General features: G+C 36.4%; 1 protein-coding gene across 1 annotated transcript in view; it reads left to right on the top strand.

Annotated features, from left to right (window-relative positions):
- Nucleotides 1–22,976, top strand: part of LOC108717850 (kinesin-like protein KIF26B) — a 200,777-nt gene that overhangs the window by 112,741 nt on the left and 65,060 nt on the right. The window contains exon 5 of the mRNA XM_018265250.2: nt 8,877–9,060. Within this exon, the coding sequence (XP_018120739.1) occupies nt 8,877–9,060 (184 nt within the window). The remainder of the gene's footprint in view (nt 1–8,876; nt 9,061–22,976) is intronic.

The raw sequence follows: 22,976 nt of genomic DNA, 5'->3' as shown, positions 1-22,976 counted from the left end.
AAACGCGTCAGGCTGAGGACACAATAAACTTTGTTCACAATGACTTGTTGCCTGGTGGAGTTTGTCTTATTTGAGTGCCTGCTCCATATTGGTTTGTTGGTTTGTCTGCCCCCCGTGCTGAGGGCTCAGGACGGTGCACCTTGGCCACTTCCCGTTTGTGGTGAGTAATCATTACACTGTTTGGAGACCCTAATACTACAGATGTTTTTTCAATTACTACCCAGGGTCCTAATCCCACTAAACATGGTGGAGCCTCAGCGATTCGGATAAATAGCCCTAACTGTCTATTACGCCTAAAGTGACTTATTAAAGTGAGTAGACTATCTTAGCTAGACCTGACTTGTCTAGGTTCCAATTTTAACCTTTCCTGCCTACTCAGGTAAGCCTGCTCATGTAAGCAGACCCTGAGCACATAAATTCTCTGCTTATATATTATTACACAGTGTCACCTAGTGGCTAAACCTGGGATTAGGGGTTGTGCTTTGATCCAGGAAATGGAATTTAGCTCCAGTATAACTAAGGGACCCTTCAGTGCCCAAACTTTAGGGGAATGCAGTATAAATGGGGAATACATTTATCGGTCCCCTACACCTTTAAAGGGGTTGGTGAACCATTATGCTCATTTGAGTCACTTTTTAGGGATGCTGAGAGTTAACCAATTTGGCCAATTTCCAACACTTTTTGCAAGATACACTGGCAATTTTGTTGAGTGATTCAAAACACAGATGATAAAATGCCATTGCATTAAAGTACAAGGGGCCACTGAATGCTGTGATGTATTTGTTCACAGATGATCCATTTTTTTCTCATAATATGTAAATTAACTTTCAATATCCAGCAGAATTATTTGTGGAGGATCTTTTTGGAATGGAATTGGAACTGTATCAGTGTTGTTACCATATTGTTAAGGCATTGTCACAAGGGCTGTTTCCAATGCTGAGTTTTAAAATTACCCCAAAACGTAGCTCTAAAGTTCTCTGTACACTCATTTTGACATCTGTAGCACATGCTCTAGTCAGACAATTTCAGGGGGTTATATATCAAAATCAGAATTTTTCTTATTATTTAATTTATAAAAGTCAGACCAAACTAGAAATACCTTATTTATTATTTGAAAAGCTTGATTTAATTGGATCTGGGAAGAACTCGATAAATTCAAGCGAAAACCAGAATCGTACAATTTCTTTTTTTTTTTTTTTCCCCAAGTCGCTCAATTTTTTCAGACTTTCCTGAAAAGCCAGAATTTTTTGGATTTTTGCCTGAAAAGCCCGAAATAGTCAGATTTTCGGGCTTATTCCAGCGCAGATGGTGTATTTTCAGATTCTGATTTTTTGAGTTTTTAGCATTCAAACTTTATATATATTAATATATATATTATATATATTTATATATAACCCCCTCAGTGTTAGTCTATAGGGGTCTATTTAAAGTGCTTTAGTGGGGAATTTTTAGGCTACTTAAAAACACCATTCTTAAGTATCCAAAAACAACGCTATATGAAATTGCCCTTATATTGCACATTTGCATGTTTCACCGATTAGTAATTAGTTCAGATACACATCAGTCATTGTGCAAGTATGTGGTTTAAAAGTGAACTAAATACAAAACAGCCCTTCAGCAAGATCACTGATAAATCAAACCACATCTCTACTGTGAAATTTTAGCAAATACACATTAAGCCAGCTCTTCCATTTAAAAGAGGACACAAAAAATTATTATGCAGGGTAGCAATTTAGCAGTTAGATGTAAGTGGATGTTGCAAAGTTGGATAGGAGGAACTGCATTCTACAGCATGCCTCTAAATTAATTTCTAATTACCCATTAAATGTGAGAATGTTATTTTATGTTTCCTGTTTTGGCAGCTCTAATCCCAAGTGAGGCTCTAATTATTTATATATCTCTGTAGGAGGGGGGAGACCACCTCCAAATGATTGATTATAGCTTGGGGTGGTTTCTGGCTTATGGGGCTCTGATAGGCAGTGTTTTGCATACAGAACATGTCACAAATTTGTGTATAACACAATGCATGTAAGTTGCAATTTCTGATGCATATTAATGTATTGTATGGCATGTTTAATATCCCTTTAAGGCAGAGACATGTAAAGAATAATGTCACGTTTACTACTATTATCATTATTATTATACTGACCTATTACACATCACTATGTAGCAAATGTTGTTTTGCTTGTCATGCTCTGTACCCCTGCCCTTGTGGCACTTTTAATCTAATTTTGTCTAATTGCCATTACACATACACAAGTAATAGGCCCATTTTACCAGCAAAATGATTTTGGATAATAGTGAGAGGGTACAAATATGGTAGAAATAGATAACATTTGGTGATCCAGATGCTTCAGAGCTACAAAACCCAGCGTCCTTTAGAAAGCTCATTTGGTGGGCATCGTACAGTCCTAGTTATAGTAAACGGAAATAGGCAATTAACACTCAGACAAAAGAAACAGCAGGTATCCTCTGCTATTTGCATCTAAATCTCCCAAAAAGTGCAACACAGCTCTATGCTTTAGTACATGATACAGCTATTTCCCCACCGATACATAATTTAGTCATGTTTCTTACAGGAGTATCTCTGTTGTTCTTTATGCATACATTACACTCTAACACATACAGTATAGTACAACTATGATCAGTTATTTGCAATTTACACACTCCTGCTAAGGGATCTTCAGTGCCTGCCTTTATCTAGACTTACAAGTGTATGCATTTTATTAAGGTAAATAATTTCTTTTTACTCTATCTGCTTCCAGAAGATTCTGCTGCCTAGCAAATTGCCAGCAGTTAATCATCTCCAAGAAATGAAATCAGAGAGTGAACTGGAATGTCAGGAAATGAAAAAATTAAATCTAAAGAATTATAAATCTTTCCCGCTTAAATGCAGGAGTAGTGACTACATTTCTACATGCACTCTTGTATTTGATGTTGTGGAAAGAGCTTCTTGTACTGTGACCTATGGACTGTGTATATGGAATATATATTAGTAATTCAGGTCTATCCTAAGAAGTGCATCGCTGATAGATGACTGATAGATGACTGGGCTACCAGCAAATCTCCATTTGGTTTCCTGGCCTTTTTTACAAGAGTGTGGGAAATAAAATGTATTATTAGAAGCGAAAAGAACTTGTGCACATAATTAATTCAATTGTGTGGGGGGTAACACTGGTGTTGGGTTCAGGGCATAAATTTACTGATCTGTAGTGAAAATGGTGGGTCTACCCAAAAAGTTAGCAAGGTAAATTGGTGGGGTTACTGCAGACAAAGGCTTGGTCTTAGCAAGTACAGAAGTTTATGGGTAACATGAACCTTGAGGATTGTTATAGAACTAGTCGTGGAATAAAAACGGCATGTGCCTGAATGATGGATTGTGAGTCAGTTTATGGAATTTAGTAAGAAGTCCAAATAAACAGAGATGTCAACTAACCCCATGTCATGAGTAAGATAATGATCCCGTCCTGTTTTTTCTAGGTCTGAATGTCTCTCTTCACCATATAATAATGTGAAATATGGTCTCGAAAAGGCAAGCAGTAGATCATTATCTCCCTCAAGACTTGGGGAAGGTTGATGTCTCTGATTAAAACAAAACTTTTACTGTGAAAGAAAGAGATAGAAGGCATTTCTGAGAAGAGAACACGTGATAGAAAAGGTTGTAGAACTAAAGTAAGAAGAACTGGTATGGGATCCGGAAACCCGTTACCCAGGAAATTAAGATTTATGAAAAGCCTATTTCCCATAGACTCCATTTTAACCAAATAATTCAGATTTTGAATAATGATTTCCATTTTCTCCTGAAAAAGTACAGTACCTTGAACTTGATCCCAGATACAATTAATTCTTATCAGAGGCAAACCCATCCTATTGGCATTGGGTTAATTAATATTTAAATGATTTTTAGTAGACTTAAGGTATGGAGATCCAAATATTGGAAAGACCCCTTTTCCAGAAACCCCCAGGTCCAGAGCATTCTGGATAACAGGTCCCATACCTGTACATCTACAAAACAAAAAAAATATATTTATTAGTTGCAAATATCTGATCTTGAATAATAATGTAACAAATCGATGATTTGCATTCAGGCTAAAAACTATACCATAAATCAGGAGACTTGTTTCATGTAATTCTATGAAAGGCTTCTTTGAGCATTTATTTTTTATATACATTCAAATATCATATAATTTAAAGCAGACATGTCACCTACACATAACAAGCAGTATAATAAAAGTTATTTGCAAATAAAACATGGAACCCAAATCCTTTCTTTCATTAAAACATCCATACCTGTTATAAAGGTGTTTAAATATCTGAGCTGTCAATCATATATTACCTGGGGCATATAGGTGGAACAGTCTATTACTTTCAGTTTCCATTCAGCACTTCCTAGATATCACTGCTCTCCTGACATTCCCCCTCCCTTCTAACACTCTATAATTGTTTAGGGCAATGTGCATTGGGCATTAGGCCCCCCATTCTGGTGCATACACAAGATTTTAGGGTGATAGACAACTTGTCTTAATAACAGTGTCCACAAAGTGGCTCCTGTCTGCGTGCTGTGATTGTGTAATTCCAAGACCGAAGGAAACAACATGTAAATAATAAATGTAGTGTAAGTACATTTTTTTTGCTTAAACAACATGATAGAAAATAATTTGGAATTATTTTTTACGGTGACAGGTCCCCTTTAAGTCACCGTGACCATCTCTTATAAGGAATGCATTTTTCTATACTTAAAGGGACCTTTGGTTAGCTTCTATGTGCTGCCAGCATAAGATCAAAAGTGGACATGACATACTTTAAACAGAGTCATATGTCTTCATGTGAACCTGAGATGTGCCTTCATTATTCTTCAATGGACTTGAGATTGCTTCCTTTAGTTATGCCTTATTCACACATAGCCTCCAGTTATTTTAGTCACCCAAATACTTCAGCTGGATGCCAACAATTGCGAAACTGATTTCTATAAGAACCAGAATAGATTTGCTCACTCTGTGTAGTCAGATCCAATCCATTGCTGCATGTGTCATCTGAGACGCATTGATTTGCTCCAACCAAACTGCAATTTGACATGCACAGAACTCAAGTTTGAATAAGGCCTTAAGCCTATTGCTATTTATCTCACTACTGAGTGAGTGAGGGCTTCAATGTGATTATTCTATAGTCACAATGGCCCCTTTGTAATAGCATTTGTGTAATAGTTGGCAAATTCAAATGTAGTTACAATTCACAATATAACACAGTTTTTTTCTTATATCTATTATTATTTCTTACATCTATTACTATTATTATTTCATCTCAATAGCACAGTCATGCACATTTCAATCACTAATGAAATATTAGTAGCTGTTTAGTTTCCGTCTCCATAACATTCATGGCTAGAGATAAAGAGAGATTTTTCAGGGTGCAATATATTCCAGAAGATCTTTCAAACTGCTTGTGTCTGCAGGGAAAATACTGTTAACACTTTAAAGAATTTTTAATCCAGGTATTGAATAAAAGGTTTTCTACCCCTTGTCATTTGAGGTCCGTTTACTTGTTTGTACAAATCACAAAATGTTTAGGCCTTACCTAGGAGTTTGTAACCAGGCAACCTGGCCTTTAACTGGCAAATGCCTGGCTCAGATTTGATTAAACATGCAAACATATGGAGCATTTTTCATCCATGTATTACATGAGAGATAGAAGTTTGTCAAGTAAGCTTACATATAATATATTAAATTTCTAGGTCTTTGGATTTTCTTTTACAATATAAGATATTTTGAAGTCTTCCTAAACTTCCTAAAATATTTATGCGGCAGCCCAATGTAGGACTTTATCTAGCTAAATCAGATACATTAAAATGGATAACTAGGGTTCTCTTCTGTTAAAATATACAGTAAAATAGCAAAGATTATTAAAACCCCTTGAAGATAGCTGCAATGTCTCTATCAAGCTGTTAAAGAAGGAGAGCAGTTTATTGCCAATAGATTAGCCACAAAAGTGCAAGCTAGAAATCTATATTTATATTGTAGAATGCTTCACCATACCTGAGTAAACAACTATAGAAGTTCTCTTTGTTTGTTTAGGATAGCAACTAGCATATTAGCTTGGTGTGAAATGACTTCCTAAATGTCTTCCTGCTCACTCATAGCTCTGGGCTCAGATTACAGCAGGGAGGGGAGGAGGGAAGAGAAAGAAAGCATTAGAGGAAGGGAAAAGCAGACTGAGCATGCTCAAGCCCTAGCCCTGCATGTTTAAGCTGAAAGAAGGAAGTCTGATACAGAAGCCCATGTGTTCACAATAGAAGGAAAGAAATGTGGTGTTTCTATTGACAGTGCATTTATATAGACCTTTCTGATAAAGCTTACTTAGTTTTAACCTTTCCTTTTCTTTTAAAAGCTAAGTTGCAGAAGTGCAGTTTTCAAAAACCTTGAAACTGACAAATACAAAAAAAAATCAAAGCAAAGAATGCTATTGTTCACTGAACATGTACATTTTTTTTGCATACATTCATACAAACATACAAGGCCACATGACTAGGTTATATGGTCACCCCTGGGTTACTCTGGTACCCTGTTAAGTCAATGCAGTTCCCTGAGAAGGTGCATGTTCTTATGGCTAATATTTTAACCTTCAGCCTGCCTTTCACCAAGTTTCCCAGCTGACTGCAATAAGATATAAACTTTACACACAAAATCTGCATATTCACTTGAGTTTTATTATGTACATAGTTACAACAAGATCTGTAACTATAACAAGCATGGTCATAATAGTTTCTCCAGCTGTGTAATATACCTGTTCAATCACAGGAAATATGAATAAGCATACAGCCTATTAAAATGTAAAAATGTAAAATGTAGTCAGTCCCTGTACCTTTGCTATGCCTGTTTTTTTATCTTTGCCAGCTTTCTGTGTTACACATGCATCCAAAATGCAGACCACTGTACCCCATGCCCCAAAGCTATTATGTTTTTTTTTTAAAATTTAGAAGACTTAGGGGCCGATTCATCAATAGTCGAATATCGAGGGTTAATTAACCCTCGATATTCGACTGGGAACTAAAATCGTTCGACTTCGAATATCAAAGTCGAACGATTTTGCGCAAATCCTGCGATCGATCGATCGAAGGATTTTTCGTTCGATCGAACGATTAAATCCTTCGAATCGAACGATTCGAAGGATTTGAATCCAACGATCGAAGGAAAATCCTTCGATCAAAAAATCACAGGCAAGCCTATGGGGACCTTCCCCATAGGCTAACATTGACTTCGGTAGGTTTTATCTACCGAAGTAGGTGGTCGAAGTATTTTTTAAAGAGACAGTACTTCGATTATCGAATGGTCGAATAGTCGAACGATTTTTACTTCGAATCGTTCGAATCGTTCGAATTCGAACGAATTTAACCAATTCGATGGTCGAAGTACCCAAAAAATACTTCGAAATTCGAAGTTTTTTACATTCGAATTCTTCACTCGAATTTTGTAAATCTGCCCCTTAGAGTGGTAGAAGTTTGGGTAAAAGGGTTTTCACAGAACAGAAGGAAAACAATCACTTCTATACACATGGCAGAATCTGAAAGTAAGGTTTGAACACATACTTCATATACTGTGTATATATATATATATATATATATATATATATATATATATATATATGTGTGTTGGTATTAGTGTGTATTTACGTATATATGTGCACTGGGTTTTGATGAGGTTGACGGACTTTGGACTTTTTTCAACCCAACTTAACCAAGTTAACTATGTAAAAGCAAGGAAAATGCCCAAGCAGCAATGTAATCATGTATTTGCCACTTTACGTTTCTGGCAGACAAATACAAGGAAAAATCATTTAAAACACACCAAGGGGCAGATTTACATAGGGTCGAATATCGAGGGTTAATTAACCCTCGATATTCGACTGCCGAAGGTAAATCCTGCGACTTCGAATATCGGAGTCGAAGGATTTACCGCAATTAATTCAATCGAACGATTAAATCCTTCGAATCGAACGATTCAAAGGATTTTAATCCATCGATCGAACGATTTTTCTTTGCCTAAAAAAAGCTAAGAAAGCCTTCCCCATAGGCTAACATTGCAACTCGGTAGGTTTAAAAGGGCGAAGTAGGGGGTCTTTTTTTTTAAAGAGACAGTCCTTCAATTATCGAATGGTCGAATAGTCGAACGATTTTTAGTTCAAATTATTCAAATTATTCGATTCGAAGTCCAAGTCGTAGTCAAAGGTCGAAGTAGCCAAAAAAAACATTCGAAATTTTTTTTATTCTGTTCCTTCACTTGAGCTAAGTAAATATGCCCCTTAGCAATGCTAAGTTGGTGAAATGATAGCAGAAAAAGATACTGGGGCAGATCAAGGATTCCATTATAATAACCCAGCCACCTGCAATCCTTTGTGGATAACAACACCGTGCATGGGTCATGAAGACAGGTTTAGAAACCAGTGATATATAAAGTTGCAGTAACTGCTTAATACAGAACAACTGCAGCATTTAGAATATGATTTGCATAGCCTAAGTGGCCTCTAATTCTCACATCATTCATTTATTCAAATGTTCATTTTTAGCCAGGACTATATAGTGTTGTAATGTAATTCACTTTGCTTGAAATTGCTTCAGTCTGTATAAAAGCATGAATATTTATATAATCATTTGCATGTGTATGTTACATGTGGTTTCCGAATGTCATTTGCAAACGGTTAGGAGGAAAAAATAACAGCAATAAATGAACTGCACTTCTCCTTTGCATAAGCAAAAACTGAGGCCTGCTGTTGTGTCTAATGATGGTTCTCTTACTGGCACCCTGTGTTTTGGGAACAGGTGAAAGGCTCAAGCACCGAAGTGTGTAAATTTAAGCTCTGTATTTCTGTTAATGTTTTGACAGGGCTGCTCAGAAATTAAATCTCTCCTCCAAAAAGAAGAAACAAAGAACTATACCTTCCTTGGTGTCCGAAGCTACACTCTTTTCCACCAACTTCTGTGGTATTCTTCAGACATGTCCACCACCTGCACCACCATGCCTTCTGAGAGCGGTCAACAAAGTAAAAGACAACCCAGGATTGGGAAAGGTGAGAAATTAATTATTTTTTGCACCATTTTAATACTGTACTTTGTGAAGTTATAAAAATCCTATTGTTAAGTCAGGATGATAATGTGGGATGGGGTTTTTTTTCATTTTTTTTTCACCATGAGAAAGATCTGAGGGTGGTTATTGGCTGAATATTATATGTATATATATATATATATATATATATATATATATATATATATATATATATATATATATATATATACACACACAGTATATATTATATCAGGTACAGCATCCCTTGCCATGCCATGCTCATCTTTAGGATCTTCCCTTCATACAGTATGTGCCTTGTATATGTCCCTAGTAGCATTTCATGATGGAGAATTCAGGTGCACAGACTGGAATCCTGGTCTAAAACAGACATTGGGAAGGTGAACAAAGAAGAAAGGAACCTTTTGGTGGATAAGACTTCTCTATACAGCAACCTATTTACAAGTGTAGTAACAAAAACCCTGGGCACAGTCCCCATAATGAAGTATATTCTTCAAACATGAACTTTTCTGTGGTTTGCTTCCCTTTTTCTGTTTTTATACATTAGCTCTTCTGCTCTTTTCTTTTTTATTTACAGGTTTGCATACCATTTTCCATTTTTTCTTCATGTTGAATGCAAACACCCTTTACTGCAAGCTAGGAGAAGCTGAAGTGCCAGACTTTTCCTTGTTATTTATCTTTATTGTTTTCCCTCCTGCTATGGGACCATAGACACATTCTCTAGGCACCCAGTTAGCAACACGACTGACAATATAAATTGAATTTTGAAAATCTGTATAATTTGTTATTAAAGATGAAAAACATTTAGGCTAGGGCACATGTGCCATAGACAATATACTGTATTGTTATGGCCCGAATCCCTTTTGTGAACTATAGATGACAGTGTTTTACACCATTAATAAATGCTTATACAATTCATTATTTTTTCTTCTCACTCTATTAACTACCCAGGGTTGAAATGCCATTACATTTGTTTAAAACCCACTCTCACACTGGCTAATGATCTGATGCAGGATATTGATTAAACCACCAGACCATATCTTTTTTGCTCCCATATTTTTGTTTTATTGCCATATATATTTTTAATTAACACTGGATTCTTTTTATGGAGAATGATCATTTAGCTGTTGAAAATTGCTCTTCTGCACGCAACTGATTTCTCCTCAACCTTTGAAGTGCGGTGGCTCAGGTGTTGCCCATTACAGCAGAGGATTTCAGCCAATTATCCACCCCCTTAATTTATCCTGCACTTCTCTGCCATGCATGACACTCTTCTGAAATGCTTAAGATCAGCGATGGAATGAAGAACTGCAATCGGAATTAAGGTTACAGGTCACAGTATGGGTGTCCTTCCCAATGTTTAACCTCAACAGATCATGTTAACATGATAGGACAAACTTAATTTTGCATTCATTATTAATCATTCAATATCTATCTATAGGTATTATCCTGACAATTGTTTTAGGCATTTAAAACTCTTTACTTTAATAATCCTTTTTTTGTTGGTAGCCTTGCTAGTAGTATCTTGATTATCAGAATGTTGCAAATAACCTGCTGTTATTAACAATTGCATGTTAAATAGGTTAAAAAAATGAATTTCGATATAGGAACCCAGGTTGTGTATATAAGGCATTGTTTGTTTAATTGCATTGCTACATTTTATCAGCCTTAATAGTTTTCTGCATTTTGCAACAAAAGTCCTGTCTGTTCTTATGTCTATTCCCTTCCCTAATAATAACATTGATGTCAAGTATAATTTTTAATGGCTGGGTTGGGTGCAACTTTAAATAGAAAACTTGACTTCATTTAGTCCTACCTGTACCATACAATAACAATCCACATTTTAAACTGAAAAAGGAAAAATACTTTCTTGGGCAACCACTGGAAGATGCAGAATTCTATGGAGATTACTTCAAACTAGAGACCTTCAACCAGCAATTTGACCAACATGTTCCCGCTACCTTACCCGCAATAGGCCAACTAACCTTCTGACCCAGGGGACACGGAAGTGACGTCACATTTGCCTGGAAGCGACGTCACTCCGGTGCCAAATCTTCCCCAAAAAAATTAAAAGCTGGCAGAACCGCAAGGGTTGGTGGGAAGGATCAAGCCCGCACCTTTGTTGGGTACTCTGCCAGGTTACCTGCGTACTGCCTGCACGACCAAGGAATCAGGGACTTTTGGCTCAAAACCGAACCATTTTGCAGGTATTTCACAGGTACCCAACGAGATGAAGGACTCTACTTCAAACTGGCATGCATAATCAACTTGTAGTGATTCAATATCGATCTATAGATATTGTCCTGAAAATCCTGAGCATATGTGTTTGTATGGATGCTGGGTTTTCATTTGGAGGAGTTGAACTTGACGGGCTCTGTCTCTTTTCAACCCAATTTAACTATGTAACTTTGTAACTATGTAAGTGATCCAAGTGATTTTAGTTTGCGCCAGTGCGCAGTGATGTAATAAAAGTTCTTAACTGAAAAAGTTGTAATGTTTGCTCCAAAAGAGTACGACACCTTCAAGCACTTCTTAAGTGGGCATTCAAAATTTGCAATGCAATAACAGTTAAGGGCATAATATTACATTGGGATATACAAATTTTTATTCTTATTTGTGCAAATTGTTTTTCTCTTTGTGACTTTTATTACATTCCCCCATTAGACATTCAAGACTTCTTAGCCATGTGGCCAATTTTTAAATAAATGTGTATTGGAAAGTTGACTAGAATTTTTCAATATGCAAAACATAATTTTTGGGTGAAAAACCATTTTTAAGAGCAAATGAAAAGCAAATAAAAACCTCGACGGAGAAAAGGAACACTTGCTTGCAGTAGTGACAGCGTTAATGTTTGGTGACTGTGAGTCCCAAATGTTTTGTGAATGTTTAATCTGCAATATGGCGATGAGTACACCATGCCAAGCCAGCACATCTGATGTGGGTTATTGTGCTTTTCAGCATTATGTTTTTATTGTGCTCTTTAAATGCTTTCTGGTAGTAATGAAAAGCAGATGGGGGAAGCTGCCTTTATTCTAACTGGTACAACATTTCCTGGTGAGGTTTTCAAGAAATTCAAAATATTACACAAGACTGCAGACACCATTAATATACATGCTATAAATGAGCCAGGGTAGGAAAAGAAATAAACAGGAGGTGTGATGTGCTGCTTAATTGCTGATAGCCATATGGTTCTACTTTGGATTATACCTTAAAGAGAACAGAAACAAATGAAGTAAAGCAAATATGTTGATACCACACAATGGACCTTTCAGTCTGTCGCCAGGAAATGAAGTGGCAATAACTTTTCCTAGGATTATGACTCCATTAATCATTTACATTGATGAAATGAAACAGCCTTCTGCTTCAGTAAAAGAATCTTAAATAATTCATGCCTTCATTGAAAACAAATGCACTATGAAAAGGATATATATATAGTATATACATATTTGTACAAACACATACTCATATATAATTAGTTTTTGTTGATATTTTCTTTAATATCATATCTATTATTTGTATTTTTAAGTGTTTTAAAATACAAAAATAAGATCCCCAATTGAGGATCTAACAGCAGAGACAGCAGGCCCAGTGACAGCTAGGGGACCAGAAAGATATAGGGCCCCACAGAGGTCTTGACCTACAGTATGTGCAATCTTAGTATATTTTGAGAAAGGGGTAATATTCTTCAGCTATGTGAGAGGTAGGGGAGTTATAAAAAAACATTCTTCTGTGGCCCAGTAATGTATTTTCTGTAGTTACAGGATTGACATTCAGAGCTACGTCATTTTTAATTGTAGTTAAGGCCAGTCTGTTGTATTAACAGGGATGTATGTTGCCCTTTGTCCATGGAGTTGCATTTTTTCTGGCTTTAAAGGAGTTGTTCATCTTTGAGTTAACTCTTTGTTTATTGGAGCAACCAAGCTGTACCTTTTATTTTGATCCACCAAGTGCTGTAAACTGTATCAAAATAAATATTGGATAAACCCAGTGGTATAACTAGCTATTATTGGGCCCCACAGCAAGTTATTTTTCAGGCCCCCAAAATGTATAGAGGTTGACCAAAATTATTGAAATTGTATATGAATTAGGGCCTCATGGGGCCCCAATGCCTCCTGGGCCCCCTGCAGCTGTAGGGTCTGCTTCCTGTGTAGTTACGCCCCTGTATAAAGACTAATACAGATGCTGCAGCTAATGACATTATGGTATGTACATGGCATGTTATTAAATTGCCCCATAACATTTAAGCTGAATCACTATTTTCCCTCTTTATGTATTATATACAGTATGCACATGCTGGAAATATGAAGGTACATACTTACTTCACTGCTGCTGCACTTGGCCATAGTCATTTGCACAAAAGTTCCCATTCAGTAGCTTTTTGATCACCACAATGCAGTTTGCCATAAAAGAATCAACCTGACTCCAAACACCCAAAATGATGCCAACTGGATATGAAATATTTAGTCCAATTGTGCCGATTTGCCCGACATTGTTTCTGACACATCAGCCACAATAATGTCCGGTGCAATCCCCCTGGCAACAGTAGTAAGGTGAAAATACTGTATTGTGGGTAAAAAACATGGAGGTTGTGTCCAAAAGCTGCAGTAAATAAATAACACGTATGATCTGCACATATTTTACATATATTCCTTTTTAACTTATAAATTACCGTGCAAAATCAAGAGTTTGACATTTTTTGAGCTAGCAAGTTTAACGATAATTGTCAACATAGGATTAAATAGCATGTGTTGACAAGGTCTGCAAGATGAATGATCTTGCACCATTTTGAAACCAGAGGTAATAACCAAGGGCCTGTGATTAATTGAATGTTCTCTTCCTGCAGGCACAGTCAGCATCTATTGTCTCCAAGGGACAGACCAAGAAGATTAGCTCAGACAAATAAGCAGGTCTTCTTGCTGTAGTGTGGTGGACAGGTCATTCATTTTGCTTCACAGGCATATCACAGATACTGTTTAGGATTATTGGGACAATAGACTGAGCAAGTGGCCTGTTAACCATTATCATTTTTCTCTGTAAGATGTCCTCTCCTAATAGAACATCGGTGCACTTTTTTGTTAGTAAAAAACAACAGGGAAACCTTTTTCACTTTTCATTGACAGCTGTATTAGTTTCATATATCACCCTTGCACAAAGTGACACAATGTGTTATTGAGACCAATTGTGCAGGGGCACATTCAGTCAACAGAGAAGGAGAGAAGGTAGCAGAAAGAAATATTGTGTGTGTGTGTGTGTGTGTGTGTGTGTGTGTGTGTGTGTGTGTGTGTGTGTGTGTGTGTGTGTGTGTGTGTGTGTGTGTGTGTGTGTGTGTGTGTGTGTGTGTGTGTGTGTGTGTGTGTGTGTGTGTGTGTGTGTGTGTGTGTGTGTGTGTGTGTGTGTGTGTGTGTGTGTGTTTAAAATAAAGAGTTGGCAGATTTTAAATTCAGCCATTTCTTTAGCCAACTAATCTTTTAATCAGTCACACAATGATGTCTAATGCCGTTACTGTGTGAGTATCTAGCATGTATTATCAAAGGATTGAGCATAGGAAAGGTTTATGGATAATAATCAAGTAGTCCACATATATTTACCTAACCTCAGATGAGGGTATAATTCGTGAAAATGAGAAAAATTTGTATATTCGCTAGAGAAAATTCATCAGCTCGAATGTTTCTTAGAGAATTTTCTGTAGAGTTACTTTCTTCCTAGAAAAACATTTTAACTTACTTACGCTTACTTAAATTTAAATATGGCGGCTACATAAAGGTCATATATATATATATATGTATGTATTTATTAGTGATGTTGGTGAAGTGGCCATTTATTATTGAATATGTCCAAGGAAGCAAAATAAAGGCAAAATATCCTCTATTCAATACCAAACAGATGGACGGCACTCCATTCAGGGAAATAGCAAATTTATTGCAGGCTCCTACAAGGATCCAACGCCCTACGCGTTTCGGGATACAATCCCTTAATCATAAACCTTAATCACGATGCCTACAATTAAGGGATTGTATCCCAAAACGCGTAGGGCGTTGGATCCTTGTAGGAGCCTGCAATAAATTTGCTATTTCCCTGAATGGAGTGCCATCCATCTGTTTGGTATTGAATCTATGTGGAGCGGTGGGGACGCTGCGGACTGAGCACCAAACAGGGATAGAAAGGAGCAGCCAAGGGGAGGGTGAGCTTTGAACGGTTTATTCGGTTTGAAAATATCCTCTATTGTCCTAAAAATTAGCCTACCCTAAAACAAATGTGGCATGAGCTTCAAATGGTTAAAAAGTGTAAATAATATATATTTAACTTTAAGTTAAAAATTACAACTTTTAAACATACCGTATATACCCGAGTATAAGCCGAGTTTTTCAACATCCAAAATGTGCTGAAAAAGTCTACCTCGGCTCATACTCGGGTCAGCGGTAGCCGACCCGAGTAGTTGAGATTGCAGTCCCTTTTAATCATTCCTATACCAACAGTACACTTGGGGAGAGACTGCAATATCCCACAATGCCCTCTGTTGGTTATATGAAAGAATAACAGTGCGCCCTCTGTTGGTTATATGAAAGAATAACAGTGACTGCAATATCACACAGCGCCATCTGTTGGTTATATGAAAGAATAACAGTGGCTGCAATATCACACAGTGCCATCTGTTGGTTGTATGAAAGAATAACAGTGCGCCCTCTGTTGGTTATATGAAAGATTAACAGTGACTGCAATATCACACAGCACCCTCTGTTGGTTATATGAAAGAATAACAGTACACTCTCTGTTGGTTATATGAAAGATTAACAGTGACTGCAATATCACACAGCGCCCTCTGTTGGTTATATTAAAGAATAACAGTGACGTTAAGTATCTCTTGCTTTGATGAAGAACTATTGGGCTACTATTTCAGAGCTAAAAACAGTGCTACAGAATGGGGACCAGTTTAGGCCATGCCCTTTATAGTACTAAAGTTTGCCACAAATATCACTACAATCAATCCTAATGCAGCCACACAAATATAAATTCTCCAGTAGCTGGACACAAGCAGTATCTAAGTGATTTAATTTGCTTTCTAGCTTTTACAGAATCTATAAAGAACAAATGGGGCTCCTGGGACATTGAGTTATTAAAGGCAAAAAGATAAAATCCCATTTTCACTTTCTTTAATGAAAAAGAAACCTATCTTCAATATACTTTTATTTAAAAATATGTAAGAAACCTGCACTGAATGCAGTGAAATTCCCCCTTCGTTTTACTTGCTCTGACTGCTGTGGATAGGAAACTTCCGACAGCCCCTAACTGCTCTGCAGGAAAACGATCATACTTACGAACAGCAGGGGGCAACCCCCCCACCTTTCTTCCCAGCCATGCAGAACTTATGCAGCTTTGTTTGTTTCCCTGTAGATCAGTCAGCGACTGTGTAGAGATTCGTATTGGATTTTATTTTTGCCTATAAATTCCCTTTAATGTTTCCAACTCCAGTGGCAGGGACAAAGATCATGGAGCCAGATTTAAACTAGCTTCTCATTGTAGGATTATTTTGCTTTGAGTTGGAGAAAGTATGAATTAATCAATACAAAAACTATAAAATCCACATTAGATTACATGACAACACAGAACCCAGAGCAGTCTATATATTCTGATTATTAATCAGTCTTGCTGTATCGGCTTCTATGGCAGATATTATTTGAGTTGTGTTGTTTTGATAATTTATGACGATCCCTAAGCTTAAACTCCCAACAGCAGCCCAGACCACATTGAGCATGTGCACAGTCTTGACCTTGCAAAGATGTTTAACAAAGTTACAAGATGGTGACCCCCTGTGGCCAACTTTGAAAGCATAAATCATTTGTTTTATTAGGCTTGTGGTGCAGTAAGTTCATGTTTATGTTTAGTATACAAAATACAGCATTTCTAGCATTATTCTATTTTAGACTTTAGTTCCCCTTTGACAAGTATATCAAGAACAGATATAATTTTTCTGATTCATTTACATTTGATATGACATTAGTAATTGCATGCTACAATGTGGTTTGAAAACTATTTTTGTACATAACCAGTTTAGCTCTAATTGAGGCATCTTTTATAAGTGCCTTTCCTGCTGGCACCATTTCTATGCATTCTAATGATAATGCTGCCCTCTGACATTATTAAAACACAAATACTAAAAGGGTCTTTGACCCTTGGCAAATGCATTCTCCGTAGAGATCAGCTGATTAATGAAAATATTTGTTATTCTGCGAGTTTATGCCAAGTTTATGAACAAATATTCTAATCTAAACTATTATGTACAATTATTGTTAATATGGTTATTAATATAGCATCAGTATCTCTTCCAACGCTTTGCAAAGGATATACAAATAAAACGAAATTACATTGCAACACAGTGTTAAGAAACAATAGGAGTTAGGGCCCTACTTGCAAGTTATTACTATTAAAAAGGAAGGGGAGTGAAATTAGTGAATTAAAATGATTAAGGAGATTAGGAATAATGGATGAGATGATGAGGGTAAGATTATAATTGGATAAATAGGTGAGTTTTAAAAGAGTGTTTAAAGATTTTGTGGAGCTTTAGTGTCTAATGGCATGGTATGGGAATTCCACAGGATGGGTGCAGCACATGAATAGGCCTAGACGTGGGAAGGGATAACTACAAATATACAGAGAAGACATTTTATGCTGTTATATATGTTATTAAAGCTCAGGGGTTCCTGTTTTCAATCCCTAGCTATTTAACTAGTTTGGAGCACTAACCCGTTGCGCCTGGTTGCAATTAAGGGGGCAGTTTAGCCCTGTGCGCAACTTGAGTTAATTGAATTGGGCTTGTGTTGATCATACATTTTGCACATTGTTTTAAATAGGAAAAATTACTATTTTTGTTGTTAAACAGAGAGAGTGAAGCTTCTCCATGTTTTATACTTACTAGGTAGATTAATAGATTACCAGTTTAAAACTCTTCCCTATCTTCTTTATTGACACTGTCTCATTAGCAGGAGTCCATTATGCAGGCGCATTATCTACGCATTGGTAATCTAATTATCTGCCATGCAAGGACCAAACATGGTGTAGATTCAATCAACCTGTGTGACTTGTTTAGTACAAGTAAGAAAAAAATAGCACAGATTTTTCAGAATTATCAAAAAATTTGTTCAGATTAAGCCATCGCACTCATGCTAAACAAGGAGCTTTACTGCCCATTTAAGGTCACAAATAGATATTAGAGATAAGCTGTTTAATTGATCTTGGAATAGATTTCTATATTTTAAATTCAATCTTATTGAAAACAAAATAGTTGCAATTGTCAAACATGTAAACAACCAGTTAAAAATACAGCACCCCTTGTGTATATTTTAAAGGTTACCTATATTCTTATAACATGTATTAAAAACCTGAGCTTTTAGTAAACTCTAATCTCATATTTGCAATTGGAGAGAATACAAATTGACAATACAAAATGTTCGATATTTTCAATATTAAATTACTGTGTTAACGTAAGCCTCTTAAAGCTCCTGCTATCAATCAGAATAATGCAATTCAGGGCATGGCGCTGTCATGTCACACAGCAGTTGCTAATAACCAGGCAGACTGGAGTAACTCCTTCTCCCTGTTAGTTGAAATTTTTATTGCCAGAGCTTGCACAAATGTGAGCTAAGCAAAATAGCCACTGCTGTTTCAGTGGTATTAGCACAAGCACAGCACATGAATACAAATATTGTTTTTATGGCTTCATGCAGGTTTATCTCACAGTAAACTGATATGTTTTTCAGAACCACACTTGTTTATACATGATGATATTTCAATATACTTATCTGCTTTTTTTCACTGTAGATCAGCATGGAAAGGTATGTTACTTACCTATAGGGGATTATTTATTAAAGTCCGAATGCCAAAAACATTTTGGCATTTTTTCCCCCCTAAAAATCAGGCATCTCAGACCTGTCGAGGTTGAATGTTAATGGGAGAGGTTCCTATCCTAATTGAAAGTTTTTGTGTTCTGTGCTGGAATTAGCCAGCAAATCTGACTAATTCAGACTTATCAGGCAAAAATCTGAAAAATGTGGGCTTTTTGGGAAAAAGACCCAAAAAATCGTATGTTTTGGGGAAAAAACTTGCATGAAAAAAACATATGATCCGGGGTTTTGCTCGATTTTATCGTGTTTGTTCCAGATCTGATCAAATCGTGCTTTTTTAAAAAATAAATAAGGTCACATTGTGGATTCTAGTTTGGTTGGACTTTTTATTAAAAAAAAATCTTAAAAATCGGATTTTGTTAAATAATCCCCATAATGTACTAGTATCTATAATTTCAGTGCTGTGCTGTTTAATTCAGGTGGGTGACATCCACAGGATTCACTGCAGAGGAAAATGTTTAAGTAGCTTACATTAGATAGAAATGATTTCATTGCAAATCGAGAAACTTTAATAAGAGTAGTGGAGCCGTTAACATTCTGAATGAATACGAATGCCATTTTTTTGGGGGAGAGGGGGTTATATAGATAGCTGTTAACTACTAACATAGCAATGTATACATGACATTTGGACAGTTCAAGTGTATATATTTGTGTGGGTTTATTTATATAAGTAAAAATAATAATACAGGTATGGGACCTGTTATCCAGAAAGCTCTGAATTACGCAAAGGTCATCTTCCATAGACTCCATTATAATCAAATAATCCATATCTTTAAAAATAATTTCCTCTTTCTTTGTAATAATGAAACTGTACCGTGTAATTGATCCAAACTAAGATATAGTTAAGTCTTATTGGAAGCAAAACCAGCGTATTGGGTTTATTTAATGTTTACATGATTTTCTAGTAGACTGACGATCCAAATTTTGGAAAGTTCTATTTTCCAGGTCCCGAGCATTCTGGAAAACAGGTCCCATACCAGTACAATAATATAATATACAAGCAATACAATAATAGCCAGAATGCAAAAATGATTGCTGCCATTGTTAATTCATTAAAAATAATATTGCCTAGTGCTATATTTATATATATATATATATATATATATATATATATATATATATATATATATATATATATATATATATATATATATATATATATATATATATATATATATAGTAGTGTAGAGGCCAGCACAACTCATCAATGGGTCATCCTTGCCTGGGTGCAATAAGATCAAAAGTTTAAGTAGAGTAAGGAAAAGCTCGCACTCACAGGACTTATCACAATCAAAAAAGGTGTTTATTTGGATGCCGGTGCACACAAGGAATTTTTTAAATAAATCCTTCTTTATTTTATCGACGTTTCGGTCCTCTGCTGGGACCTTTCTCAAGATCTTGAGTAAGGTCCCAGCAGAAGACCGAAACGTCGATAAAATAAAGAAGGATTTATTTTATAAATTCCTTGTGTGCACCGGCATCTACTTACCTATATTCGAATTTCTGGGAGCATCAGGGTGTGTAACCTATCGGCAAGCGTGTGCAGTGGCCTTGTGATGTGTGTGTGTGTATATATATATATGTATGTATATATGTATATATGTATATATATATATATATACATATATACATACATATATATATATATATAAAGCTGGAACTGGAGATCGCACTCACAGGTCTTAGAAGTGTTTAAATGTCTTTATTCAGTGGACAAACGCTGACGTTTCGGCCTTGAGAAAGGCTGTCGTGTCAGCCGAAACGTCAGCGTTTGTCCACTGAATAAAGACATTTAAACACTTCTAAGACCTGTGAGTGCGATCTCCATTTCCAGCTTTATATTCATACTTCAACTAGGATTGTGTTCATAAAACATGGAACCCAACCTAGAGGTCCTCTAACTGTCTTTACAAAACAGTTTGCTTTATCTGCCATGTGTAAGGTGGGAGTGTGTGTCTTGCCACCTTGTTCCTACTTGCTGAAGAATATGGATATCTCTAGAGAATTTGCAGTGATATTTCTGCAGTGTCCTTGATATTAGTTGAGAACAGCATTCATCCTTAGAAGCACGTGACAGTTGCATTTAAATACCTTTTCCAATGAGAAAGTACATTTATTGGCACAGCAACAGCACGGACTTGGCTTTGCAGTCATACAGGCTAATTGGCAAACAGACAGACATGCATGGCTTGCATTCCTGTTTATATACCTTCTTGACGGGAAGTAGATGAGCTTTCTAGCCTGGACAGAGGATAATTTTGCTAGAACAATTTCCTCAGGGAAGGACTTTTATCCACAAAAGATGTCAAATGCGGTGAAATACAGTACTTCCAAAGCTGCAGGTCTCTTGGATGACTCTCAGTTTTTTTCATTAGCTATGTGGCAGTGCTATGTTTGAGCTTAATCTGTGAACAATGCCACTTCTTGTTATCTTGCCATTAATCTCCACATACTTCATCATTAAAGCAATAGGGAGCGGATACTGTTAACTTCAGTCATTTGTATTGATTCTTGTGCTTGCAATGTAACTTTCCTATTAGGAAGCCTAGTAGGAAATGCAAATATGTAGTTCATTCTTTTTTTTTTAATTTTTTTGTATAAAACACAAATAGTAAAAATGCTACTTGACATGACAGCCCTCATTTCACCATAAGAAGAGGACTATTCCAGTGTTTTTCTGAGTGAGTTGAGATGTCTGGTAACAATTATTGCTTGACAGCTAATTGACATTTTGTCCATAGTAGGCACAAAACAAAAACTGTGGTACCGTGTTAGCCAGTAGCAAAAATAACAAATAAAAAAACAAACAAATACAAAAAGTATTGTAGAAGTGATACCTATATTGGCTAAGAATAAAAAAAATACATTGCAAGCTTTCAGAGCACCAAGGCCCCTTCGTCAGCTTTTTTATTGTTAGCCAACAATAGGTATCACTTCTACAATACTTTTTGTATTTGTTTGTTTTTTTATTTGTTATTTTTGTCCATAGTAGGAAACAGCTATAAAACATTACTGACTTTCTTGACCCTTCCCATTCTAAAAGGCTGTCACTCCACTGCTGTGAAGTTACCTACACAGTGGCTATTTTATTAGTTACATGTAGCCTTGTAAGAAGTCTTGCTAGCCATTGAATGCTGACACAGATTGTCTTCAATTTGTACTATAGATTACCTTTTCTGTTACTTCTTACTGATGTGTGATTGGATCAAGATTTGGTAAGTGCAATAACAATAATATTAAATTAAGCAGTGATTCAGTAATATATCATATACAACTCTATAGTGGCTTTGACTGCCAACCTTTGACTTACCAACTGCTGATGAATCAGTACTCCTAAAACTGTCCCAAAAAGGGTTTCAGAATATGTTTCTGAAGGTTACATTTTATGCAATTGTGTTACTTACAGTACTTGTCCTAAGTCAAGATACCATTGATGTTGCAACTGCGGGTTTACAGGAGACGCTATGGCTTATTTACCATGTATGAGGCAACACGCAAAGTGGATACAACTAGTATAAAGCACCATGTCATTTGCATGTTGCCAGGTAGGTAGGACTTTGCATTGCTAGAATGGTGCACAAAGAGCTATGCCTTTGCTGAACACAGGCAGCACCAAATTCAGAGCAAGGTACAGCCAATTGTGATCTTTCTACGACTGCAAAATGCTGCCAGCTGCCTGGTAACAAGAAAAAAAGACATGGTGCTTTGCACAGTTTTTTCCATTTTGCATGTTGTGGAAGGTGGGTGGCATGTGGACATCGCCTAGAAAGCATCCTACTTTCAGATGCATCAGATTCTTAGGGGCAAATTTACTTACCTCCGAAATTATACCAGCGACGGCTTCTCTGACATTGCAACACTTCGCCAGGCGTAGATTCGCCACGACAGGGTTCCGAACGATTGTGCAGTTGCGTTAGAGATAATACGATAAGCAGTTTGAAGTTATGCTAGCGATGCCTAACTAGCATATGGCCTGAAGTTAAAGTACAATGGACGTATATGT

This window comes from Xenopus laevis, chromosome 5S (assembly GCF_017654675.1).
Source record: "Xenopus laevis strain J_2021 chromosome 5S, Xenopus_laevis_v10.1, whole genome shotgun sequence".
In the NCBI taxonomy this organism is placed as follows: Eukaryota; Metazoa; Chordata; class Amphibia; order Anura; family Pipidae; genus Xenopus; species Xenopus laevis.
This window is presented reverse-complemented; position numbering and strand designations above follow the sequence as displayed.